The following is a 12212-nucleotide window of genomic DNA, read 5'->3' as shown; positions in this document are numbered from 1 at the left end:
GAGAGTTTAGAGCGACTGACTTGAATGTGGAGAGAGTGGAGCGACTGACTTGACTGTGGAGGGAGAGTGGAGCGACTGACTTGAATGTGGAGAGAGTGGAGCGACTGACTTGAATGTGGAGAGAGTGGAGCGACTGACTTGAATGTGGAGAGAGTGGAGCGACTGACTTGAATGTGGAGGGAGAGTGGAGCGACTGACTTGAATATGGAGGGAGAGTGGAGCAACTGACTTGAATGTGGAGGTAGAGTGGAGCGACTGACTTGAATGTGGAGGGAGAGTGGAGCGACTGACTTGAATGTGGAGAGAGTTTGGAGCGACTGACTTGAATGTGGAGGGAGAGTGGAGCGACTGACTTGAATGTGGAGGGAGAGTGGAGCGACTGACTTGAATGTGGAGGGAGAGTGGAGCGACTGACTTGAATGTGGAGGGAGAGTGGAGCAACTGACTTGAATGTGGAGGGAGAGTGGAGCGACTGACTTGAATGTGGAGGGAGAGTGGAGCGACTGACTTGAATGTGGAGGGAGAGTGGAGCAACTGACTTGAATGTGGAGGGAGAGTGGAGCGACTGCCTTGAATGTGGAGGGAGAGTGGAGCGACTGACTTGAATGTGGAGGGAGAGTGGAGCGACTGACTTGAATGTGGAGGGAGAGTGGAGCGACTGACTTGAATGTGGAGGGAGAGTGGAGCGACTGACTTGAATGTGGAGAGAGGGAGTGCCAGAACAGGGAGAGATGGAGGCACTTTCGGCACCCCTCGGAGGAAAGATTCAGGGAGGGAGGAGGGAGGAGGATAGATAGATAGATAGATAGATAGATAGATAGATAGATAGATAGATATTTAAATTAAGCAAAATAAACAACAAAAATTTAACAAGAAAGAAGTCATTTGTGTGTGTGTGTGTACGTGTGTGTGTGTGTGTGCGCGTGAGCCATGTACGTACATGTATCTTTCCAGCTCCACATACAGGCCTCCACCTCCTCCACCACCTCCACAACCTCCACCAAGGAAGAGAAAAAAAGAGAGGTGGAAGAGATCGTCAAGCCCCTCATCTCCCATAACCTAGTGGAGGAAAAAGTGGAGACGAACATGTTCTCCTCCACCGAGAGTACCACATGGGGAAGCTCCTTGGCTAGCAGTGTGGTTGTAGTGGAAGAGAAGAAGGAGGAGGAGGAGGAGAAGGTGGAAGAAGCGGAGGAGAAGGAAACCGCTCAGTCCCAAACTCTAACCTCCACTCCTGTCTCCTCCACGCTCATCTCCACCTCCTCCACCACACACAAGGAGGAGGAGGAGATGGAGGTAAGCGGAGGAGGTGGAGGAGACAAAACGGTTAGCCTGGTCGAGGTGGAAGAGGTGAAAATGACAATCTCACATCTTGCGTTCAACATCCCATCTTCCGCCTCCCCCTCCTCCTCCTCCACCAGCCCCGCTCCACCGCCCCGCCCCATCAGCGAGGGGGAAGGGGACTTAGACGCCTTAATAGCCGGTCTCCAGGAGGTCGCTAAGGGGTCAAGGGGGCGGGGCGGGGGGGTCATGCTTCGGGGAAAGAGCTTAGAAGATGATGACCTTGAATCCTTGACCTCTCTTGACACGGATATGGCGCCCATGTCCGAAGCCAGCCGGGACATGGAGGCCACATTCTCCGACCTCGAGTCCATTTCCGAGTCCGTGTCATCCTCCCGGGGCGCTACGGGTCACTACGGGTACATATCCGGGGCGGGGGTGGATGACATCGCTACAGTGGATGAGATTTTGGGGTCCGTCGCGACCTCCACTATGCTAGATGCTCCACATTTCCCACATTCTCATCCACCTCCTCCACCTCCTGCTGCCTCCTCCACTCCTCCGCCTGCCTCCTCCACTCCTCCACCTGCGGAACGCCCACCGGGAAAAAGTGGAGATTTGCCAGTGGAAGAACTACAGGCTATGATTGCGGAATTGGAGGAGGTTATGAGTGATGTGAGTGAGAGCGATGTGGAAGAGGAGGTGGAAGAGGGGGTGGATGGGGTGGAGAGAGGGATTGACGGCCCCCTATCACCCCCTACATCACCCCAGGAAACACACACACACACTAACACACATACTAATGTACACACAAGTTCCTCTGAGCTTACCCCTGCGTCACCCCTTCGCACCCCTTCCACACCCCCTGTCACCCCTCCGCTGGCCTCTCCCGCACCCCCCAGCCCCCCCCCACAGCCCTCCGCACCCCCCATAGAATTCACGATACAAGAGGTTCACGTTGGGGGGGTAGATTTTGTGAAGGGGGAGGCTGGGAAACACCCCCCCCGCACCTCCCCCCCACACCCCCACATCCACATCACAACCACCACAACCGAAGACGACACCCACACCGTCAACCACACACCCGGTAGCCCCCCCCCGCCGGATGCCCCACAGCGCGTGTCGATACATTCAACCGAGGTCGTCCACCATATGACTGTTATCTCGTCAACCGGAACTCGTCTACCAGAGGCGCAAGAGGCGATCCGGGTGACTCTGATCTCCCAGCCTGGTTCGGTTGAGGGCCTGGCGGGTGAAGGAGGAGGACGGTTGGAGGAGGAGGAAGAGGAGGAGGAGGAAGAAGAGGAGGTTTCAAGCTTGGAGGAAGAAGGAAGAAGTGAACGAAAGGAAGAGGAAGAGGAGGAGGAGAAGAAGAAGGAAGAAGAGGAAGAGGTCCCCTGTGATAGTCCTCCTCCTCCTCCTTCCTCAAACGTGGAGGAAGAAATTGGAGAGAAGCGAAAAGGAGGAGGAGGAGGAAGAAAACTTGAGGTAAGTCTGTGTGCGTGTGTGTGTGTGTGTGTGTGGGTGTGTGCGTCTGGGTTCGTGTGCGTTTTTTGGGGTGTGTGCGCGCGTGTGTGTGTGTGTGCGTTTTGCCTCAGCCTCCACAAACAGTATTTTTTAAGACATTTGGTGATGGTTCTTGAATAATCTGTATTTTATTTTATTCCTTGTCTGTCTGTCTGTCTGTCTGTCTGTGTGTTCGTATGTTGGTTGCCTTCTGTGTCTGTCTGTCTGTCTGTCTTGTGATCTGTCTCTCTCTCTCTCTCTCTCTCTCTCGATCTGTCTGTCTCTCGATCTGTCTGTCTCTCTCGATCTGTCTATCTCTGTCTGTCTGTCTCTCGATCTGTCTGTCTCTCTCTGTCTGTCTCTCGATCTGTCTGTCTCTCTCTCTCTGTCTGTCTCTCGATCTGTCTGTCTCTTGATCTGTCTGTCTCTCTCTGTCTGTCTGTCTCTCGATCTGTCTGTCTCTCGATCTGTCTGTCTCTCGATCTGTCTGTCTCTGTCTGTCTCTCGATCTGTCTGTCTCTCGATCTGTCTGTCTCTCTCTGTCTCTCTCTCTCTCTCTCTCTCTCTCTCTCTCTCTCTCTCTCTCTCTCTCTCTCTCTCTCTCTCTCGTCTGCCAGTTCTCGCTCAATGAAAAACGGCTTCGTAAATTTTCTTATATTTTTTTCTTAATTTTCTTTTTCTTTTTTTCAACTTTCTTCCTTTTTTTTTCATTTTCATAATTTTTTTTGTATTAATGAATTTTTTCCTCCATTTTTTCATACATCAAGAATTTATTTTCATTATTTTTTTTTTACATTTTAAATTTTTTTTTTCATATTTTTCATCATTTTTTTCCTTTTCATTTTTTTCATAATTTTTTTCATTTTCTTTATTTTTTTCATTTTTTTCATTCATTTTTTCATATTTTCACATTTTCATTTTCTTTCATTTTTTTCTTCATATTTTCATTTTTTCTTCATATTTTCATTTTTTCATCATTTTTTCATCATTTTTTCATCATAATTTTTTTTCCAATATTTTCCGTCATTTTTTTCCTTAACATCAAAAAAAGAAAAAGAAAATAAAGAAAAAAAATAAAGAAAAAAAAATCATCCGAAACCATTTTTTACGCGTACACAAAAAAAATTTAATCACTTCAAAAATACGTACACATGTGCGCGCGAGAACTGGCCGGTCCAAGTCTACCTATGTGCGTGTGTGTGCGTATTCGTCCGCGTCATGTGCGTCCGTGTATATATGTGCGTCCATGTGCGTCCGTGTAGCCTATGTGCGTCCATGTGCGTCCGTGTAGCCTATGTGCGTCCATGTGCGTCCGTGTAGCCTATGTGCGTCCGTGTATGTGCGTTCATGTGCCTGTGTGCGTCCATGTGCGTTTCTATCTTTCTGGGATGTGGCTTTTCCAGATGTGGTTAGACGGTGCAGTCACATCCACCCCCCATCCACCCCATCCACCCGCCTCCTCCCCTCCACCCCAGTGCTTGGAAGGGGGTGCTGGAGGGGTGAGCGGGGGGGGCAGCGAGCGCCCTACCCCAGGGGAGGCGCGATACTCTAAGGTTGTTGGTATGGGTGATTTAGTGCGTGATATGGGCGTTAGTGGTCACCCAGGGTTGGCGGGTGAGGCGTCATGGCACCCGGGGGCCCTGGGGGAGGTGGCGGTCTGGGGGGAGGGCCATGCACCCCCGTCGCCCCCCTCACCTCCCTCGCACCCCATACAGATCACCCATTCCGCAAGTGGTCTCCCTCCGTCGATGGTGGAATTCTTACGCCGACATAACGTGATGGTGGAGGAGGATGTGGAGGGTGTGGAGCGGGTGGAACGGGGAGATGCACCCTTCGCGTCTCTCCCCCCGCCGTCGCACCCTGGGGGAATGCCTGGGGAGTGGGATGGGGCCTACTTTTCCTTCCCTTCTCTTCCCATCACAAAGTACGACACGGCCATTCAAGATTTCCCGCACCCCCTCACATCCCATGCTGTCAGGGGTGCCAGAGAGGTGCCAGGCAGGTCTCGAGTGGGTGGGATGTGGGGCGAGGACTCAGCCATCCACCCCATCCGCCTCATCCACCACACACAAGTGGATGAGGTTAAAAAATGGCATGTGAAGAAGGAGGTGAGATTTCAAGAAGTGGATGAGGAGATTCCGGATGTCTTCAGCGGAGAGGAGATGGATGAGGATGCGGAGGTGGATGACGGGTGTGTGGAAGGCGCCCCTACGCATACGGAGGTGGTGGAGGCTGCGGATATGGAAAGCGGATCACTAGTGGAGGTTACGTATCAGGTGGAAGATTGTAAAAAGCGGAGGATTGGAACCCACACCTCCCCCTTGGATGTGGATGACGGGGTGTGGATGGCGGATGAACCCAGACCTCCCACACCCCCTACGCCCTCCACACGCACCCACACATCACCCCAAACCACCCCAGAAACGGATGAATCGGACATCATCACAAGCCTCGGCGACACTCGGAAAATCTCAACGGCATCGTCCACTTGTGAATGTGTCCCCTTAGAGGTTCTGGGTGACCCTGACCTGACCTCGCTTGACCTGACCATGACCCCGGCCTTCCCCACGCTGACCAACGAGCCGGGGACGCTGGACGACGATAGGGGCGGACTTGTCACAGCGGAAGTGGTGTGCGTCGAGACCCAAAGCAGAAACCATGATATTGAGCGGAGGATTTCAACTGCTTCCATAGAGGTGGATTTGGAGGCGGAGGAGGCTGTGGAGGAGGTGGAAGCCGAGGGGGAGGTGCCGGCTGCCTTTGCGTGCATGGGGGAGGTGGGAGCTGTAGGGGTTAGGGTCATTCGGAAGTGGACAGCGGATGTAACTGTGAAGTCCAAGGTTCAGGTATATGATGGAACGCAGCCTCCTCCACATCACATCCCACTCTCTCGCTCCTCCTCCGCCACACCCCGCTCCACACCCACCCCAGCCACACCTCCTACCTCCCCGATCCCTGCCACACCAACTCCCCCCCCGATTTCACCTCCCCCTTCGCATCATATCTCAGTTCTTCCTCCTCCTCCTTATTCCTCTGTCACATCCCCCCTTGTCACATCTACCCCTGTCACATCCCCCCAAATTTGGCACCCTTTAGCCGCACCTGTTTCCACACCTCCCATGACAGCCGCACCTCCTCCTACCACACCTCCCTCTGTTGCATCCCCCCAAATTTCACATCCTCCAACCACACCTGTTTCTGAACCTCCTGTGATAGCCGCACCTTCCCCTGTCACATGTCTCTCTACCGCATCTCCCTCTACCACATCTCCCCTGACCACATCCCAAGCCACATCCCTGACCACATCCCCGACCAAAGATGCGGCTGAAACTGAAGATCCGACACGCAAGCTCTCAACCGCATCAACCGAATTTAACCTTACCGAGGAGGAGGTGGTTGGGGTGTTTCAGGAAGCCACACCTATGACCACATCCTTCGCTGCGGAGAGGCGGGTCGCATCCCACACCTCCGACACATCCCCGGGTCTGGCTAGGGGTGTGGCTGTCTCGAGTGTGGTGGTGGTGGTGGGGCCTGAGGTGGAGGAGGAGGTGGAGGAGGTGGAAGAGGGAAGAAATGGTGTGGATAGAGATGTGGAAATGAAGGAGGAGGAGGAGGAGGAGAAGGAAGAGGAAGATGTTGAAATGAAGGAAGAGGAGGAGGAGGAGGAGGAAGAAAGGAAGGAAGAGGAGAAGAAGAAGAAGAAGAGAGGGAGGAAGAGGAGGAAGAAGGGAGTAACAGGGAAGGAGGAGGAAGGAAGGAGGGAAGATGTGAAGGAGAAGAAGAAGAAGAAAGAGGAGGAGGAGGAGGAGGAAGAGGAGGAAAAGAAAGAGGAGGAAGGAAGAAGAATTGAAGAAGAAGAAAAGGAAGAAGAGAAAGGAAGAAAGAAGAAGAAGAAGAAGAAGAAGGAGGAGGAGGAGGAGGAGGAGGAGGAGGAGGAGGAAGAAGACCCCCTACCCCCCCTACCACCCCCATGCCTACCCTGGGGGGGGCCTGGGGTGGAGCTCAAGGGGCGGAAGATCTCCACAGCATCGCTCGAGGTGGAAGAGGAGGAGGAGGAGGTGGAGTTAGTCGAACCCCCAGGGGAGGATCGGCCCCTGGGGAGATACGCCGCTCTCACCCAGGTGCATGAATCCCCTGGGGAGTATAACCTGGCTCTCATCACCACCGTGGAGGCGATCACAGGGGAACCCCAGGGGAGGGAGGAGGCACTCAAAGCCCCAGGGTCACTATCATCGGAGGAAATCCTACCCCTGGGATGTGAGGCGGCCCTTCTCGCACCCTCCACCCCCAGTGACCTTGACCTTCCCCTGGGTGAGCTGCTTCCCAGGTCGAACGAGTCGGCTCTCCCCCAGGGGTACACGTTCGCTGCCCCTGTGGAGGAGTGTGACAACCCCTGGGATGCCATGTCCTACTATGACCTCCGGGAGTCCTTGGCACTGCAGGATAGGTATGGGGTGGCACTCACGGTCACAGGGTTGCTGGGGAGTGCCACAGGGGAGGGTGCCACAGGGGACTCCCCATGTGGATTGAGAATTACCTCCATCCACTCTTCCGCTCATAGTCTCTTGGATGTGGAGAAGAAGAAGGAGGAGGAGGAGATGGAGGTGGAGGAAGGAGGAAAGGAAGAGAAGAGGAAGGAAGAGGAGGAGAAGGAGAGTGAGAGGAAGAGGATGAGAGTGGAAGAGGAGGAGAAGGAGGAGGAGGAGAGGACAGTGAAGGAAGAGGAAGAGGCAAAAGTTAAGAAGAAGAGGAAAGAGGAGGAGGAGGAGGAAGAGGAGACAGAGAAGAAGGAAGAAGAGGGAATGAAGGCAAGGAAGAGGAAGGAAGAGGAGGAAGAGAAGAGGAAAGAGGAAGAAGAGGAAGAGGAAGACTTAACAGAAACCAAGAGGAGGAAAGAGGAAGAGGAGGAAACAGAGACCATGAAACCAAAGAGGAGGAAGGAGGAGGAAGAGAAGAAAGAGGAAGAAGAGGAAGACTTAACAGAAACCAAGAGGAGGAAAGAGGAAGAGGAGGAAGAGGAAGAAGAGGAAGACATAACAGAAACCAAGAGGAGGAAAGAGGAAGAGGAGGAAGAGGAAGAAGAGGAAGACATAACAGAAACCAAGAGGAGGAAAGAGGAAGAGGAGGAAGAGGAAGAAGAGGAGGACATAACAGAAACCAAGAGGAGGAAGAGGAAAGAGGAAGAGGAAGAGGAAGCGGACATCGAAGAACCAATCCGCCCACTGAAACGCCCACTGAAACAGGACACCATTGACCTGACCCACCTTAAGAACATCAATCCCACACCTGTCTCAAAATCCCCAGGTAAACCCCCCTCGAACCTGATCAAGATGTCACAGGTTAACGAGACTCCACCTGTACCTGTCTTTAACCTGCCCTACAAGCCACAGGTAAAGAGGCCTACAGGTACAGGTAAGGTCGTTAGTCCACAGGTAATTGAGGTGGAGGAGGTGGAGGAGGAGGTGGTTACGAGGAGTGTGTATCTTCCACCTGGTGTGAAGGGACAGGTGGAGGAGGGGAGAGGTGGAAGAGTGTTTCCCGCGCCTCAGGTTGTGGAGTTGGAAGTTTTGGCAAAAGTTTCACCTGAAGTGTTACCGGAAGTTTCACCAAAAGTTTCACCTGAAGAAGTTTTACCTGAAGTTTCACCAAAAGTTTCATCTGAAGTTTTACCTGAAGTTTCATCTGAAGAAGTTTTACCTGAAGTTTCATCTGAAGAAGTTTTACCTGAAGTTTCACCAGTAGTTTCACTAAAAGTTTCATCTGAAGAAGTTTTATCTGAAGTTTCACCAAAAGTTTCATCTGAAGAAGTTTTACCTGAAGTTTCACCAAAAGTTTCACCTGAAGTTTTACCAAAAGTTTCATCTGAAGAAGTTTTACCTGAAGTTTTGCCTGAAGTTTTACCTGGAGAAGTTTCACCTGAAGTTTTGCCGGTTTCATCTGAAGTTTCACCTGTTTCAATTGGAGTTTCAGCTGAAGTTTTACCTGAAGTTTCACCAGTAGCTTCAGTGGAAGTTTCATCTGTTTCACCTGAAGTTTCACTGGAAGTTTCATCTGTAGTTTCACCTGAAGTTTCACCTGTGGAGGGAGTGAAACATGAACCAGGTAGAGAAATGAAGTTAGAATGTGAAACTACACCTTGGGAAGTTTCATTTGGGGAGGAAGTGAAGTTAGCAGCAGAAGTTTCACCTGGAGAGAAAGTGAAGCATGAACCAGGTAAAAAAATGAAGTTGGAATGGAAATTTACACCTGGAAAAGTTTCATTTGGGGAGGAAGTTTTGCCTGGAGAAGTTTTACCTGAAGTTTCACCTGAAGTTTCACCTGTTTCACCCAAAGAAGTTTTACCTGAAGTCTTACCTGGAGTTTCATTGGAAGTTTCACCTGAAGTTTCACCTGAAGTTTCACCCAGAGAAGTTTTACCTCAAGTCTTACCTGGAGTTTCATTGGAAGTTTCGCCTGAAGTTTCACCCAGAGAGGAAGCGAATCGTGAAACCTCTAAGGGAGCGAAGTTGCAAGCTCGTGAAGTTAAAATCGACGTTCAAGAAATAAAGTTCGAAATACAGAAAGAATCCAAACTTGAGGACATTATAAAAGAACTTGAGTTTGAGGATGTCCAGTTGACGGAGGGGACGTTAGAGGATGTCCCAGCGTCTCCACGTGTCCCACCAATGCCTACAGGGACCCAGAACGGACACCACAAGGGCACAGTGCGGGATATGCCTATTAAGGGTGCCATTCACTATGTCCCACATGTCCCAATCGAGCCTATGGACACCCCAAGCCAGTCGGACATGGGAGCGCTTGGGTATATCCCGCATGTCCCACCCAAGGCGCCACAGATACCTCCCAGGGTGTCCCATGTCCCTGGTGCTGCCCCCCATGTCCCACCGAGAGCTCCCGTCATTCAGGAGGTGTTTAAGGACATGGATGTGCCTGGGATGTCCATTTCAGGCACCACAGGGCAGCAAGTTGAGGTTCATTATGTCCCACATGCCCCAGGTGACCTAATGTGGGATGTCCCAGGTGAGGGCACTGACCAGGGACATCTGCAGAAGGACATGGGTGGCGTGGGACATCCTACCATGCCACCCTTGGACATGAAGCAGGATTTGGGACAGAAGGGCAAAGGGGGAAAGCTAGGATATGTCCCCCATGTCCCAGTGTCCCAGGAAGCCTTAGAGGAAGCTGAGAAAGTCCCGGACATCAGACCAGAGACTAAGGAAGCTTCTGAGGACATCACGAAGGTAGTTTCAAAAGAGGAGAAAAGGGACATCAAGATCAAGTATGTCCCACATGTCCCAGTGTCCCACGAGGCTATAGAACAGTCTGAGAAAGTCCCGGACATCAGACCAGCGACTAAGGAAGCTTCTGAGGACATCACGAAGGTAGTTTTAAAGGAGGAGAAAAGGGACATCAAGATCAAGTATGTCCCCCATGTCCCAGTGTCCCAGGAGGCTATAGAACAGTCTGAGAAAGTCCCGGACATCAGACCAGCAACTAAGGAAGCTTCTGAGGACATCACAAAGGTAGTTTCAAAGGTGGAGAAAAGGGACATCAAGATCAAGTATGTTCCCCATGTCCCAGTGTCCCAGGAGGCTATAGAACAGTCTGAGAATATCCCGGACATCAGACCAGAGCCTAAGAAAATCCCTGAGGACATCACGAAGGTAGTTTTAAAGGAGGAGAAAAGGGACATCAAAATAAAGTATGTCCCACATGTCCCAGTGTCCCAAGAGTCTATAGAGGAAGCTGAGAAAGTCCGGGACATCAGACCAGAGCCTAAGAAAATCCCTGAGGACATCACAAAGGTAGTTTCAAAGGAGGGTAAAAAGGACATCAAGATCAAGTATGTCCCACATGTCCCAGTATCCCAAGAGGCTCTAGAACAGTCTGAGAAAGTCCCGGACATCAGACCAGAGACTAAGGAAGCTTCTGAGGACATCACAAAGGTAGTTTCAAAGGAGGAGAAAAGGGACATCAAGATCAAGTATGTCCCACATGTCCCAGTATCCCAAGAGGCTCTAGAACAGTCTGAGAAAGTCCCGGACATCAGACCCAAGACTAAGGAAATGCCTGAGGACATCACAAAGGTAGTTTCAAAGGTGGAGAAAAGGGACATCAAGATCAAGTATGTCCCACATGTCCCAGTATCCCAAGAGGCTCTAGAACAGTCTGAGAAAGTCCCGGACATCAGACCCAAGACTAAGGAAGCTTCTGAGGACATCACGAAGGTAGTTTCAAAGGAAGTTAAAAAGGACATCAAGATCAAGTATGTTCCCCATGTCCCAGTATCCCAAGAGGCTCTAGAACAGTCTGAGAAAGTCCCGGACATCAGACCAGAGACTAAGGACGTACCCGAGGACATCACAAAGGTAGTAAAGGAGGAGAAAAGGGACATCAAGATCAAGTATGTTCCCCATGTCCCAGTGTCCCAGGAGGCTCTAGAACAGTTTGAGAAAGTCCCGGACATCAGACCAGAGACTAAGGAAGCTTCTGAGGACATCACAAAGGTAGTTTCAAAGGAGGAGAAAAGGGACATCAAGATCAAGTATGTTCCCCATGTCCCAGTGTCCCAGGAGGCTCTAGAGGAAGCTGAGAAAGTCCCGGACATCAGACCAGAGCCTAAGAAAATCCCTGAGGACATCACAAAGGTAGTTTCAGAGGAGGGTAAAAAGGACATCAAGATCAAGTATGTCCCACGTGTCCCAGTGTCCCAAGATGCTGAAGAGGCCATTAGGACATCCCAAGACATAAAGGACTCCAAGGACATACCAAAGGACATCCCAATACCCAAGGAAGGACACAAAGCTCCCAAGATACAGTATGTCCCCCATGTCCCAGTGTCCCAGGAGGCAGAACAAGCTCATAGGACATCCCAGGACACACAGGAAGATAAGGACACCAGGAAGCCCCAGGATATGCCCAAGGACATCCCAATACCCAAGGAAGGACACAAAGCTCCCAAGATACAGTATGTCCCCCATGTCCCAGTGTCCCAGGAGGCAGAACAAGCTCATAGGACATCCCAGGACACACAAGGAGATGATAAGGACACTAGGATGCCTCAGGAAGTTCCCAAGGACATCCCAATACCCAAGGAAGGACACAAACCTCCCAAAATACAGTATGTGCCCCATGTCCCAGTGTCCCAGGAGGCAGAACAAGCTCATAATACATCCCAGGACACACAGGAAGATAAGGACACCAGGAAGCCCCAGGATATGCCCAAGGACATCCCAATACCCAAGGAAGGACACAAAGCTCCCAAGATACAGTATGTCCCCCATGTCCCAGTGTCCCAGGAGGCAGAACAAGCTCATAGGACATCCCAGGACACGCAGGAAGATAAGGACACTGGGAAGCCCCAGGATATGCCCAAGGACATCCCAATACCCAAGGAAGGACACAAAACTCCCAAGATACAGTAT

General features: G+C 51.3%; 1 protein-coding gene across 1 annotated transcript in view; it reads left to right on the top strand.

Annotated features, from left to right (window-relative positions):
- Positions 1-12212, top strand: part of LOC126992525 (uncharacterized) — a 59555-nt gene that overhangs the window by 43619 nt on the left and 3724 nt on the right. Inside the window, exons 35-37 of the mRNA XM_050851336.1 lie at positions 4191-10028; positions 10311-11156; positions 11295-12212. The exon at positions 11295-12212 is cut by the window's right edge and continues 1686 nt beyond it. Of these exons, the coding sequence (XP_050707293.1) occupies positions 4191-10028; positions 10311-11156; positions 11295-12212 (7602 nt within the window). The remainder of the gene's footprint in view (positions 1-4190; positions 10029-10310; positions 11157-11294) is intronic.

Source organism: Eriocheir sinensis, unplaced genomic scaffold (genome assembly GCF_024679095.1).
Source record: "Eriocheir sinensis breed Jianghai 21 unplaced genomic scaffold, ASM2467909v1 Scaffold486, whole genome shotgun sequence".
Lineage (NCBI taxonomy): Eukaryota > Metazoa > Arthropoda > Malacostraca > Decapoda > Varunidae > Eriocheir > Eriocheir sinensis.
This window is presented reverse-complemented; position numbering and strand designations above follow the sequence as displayed.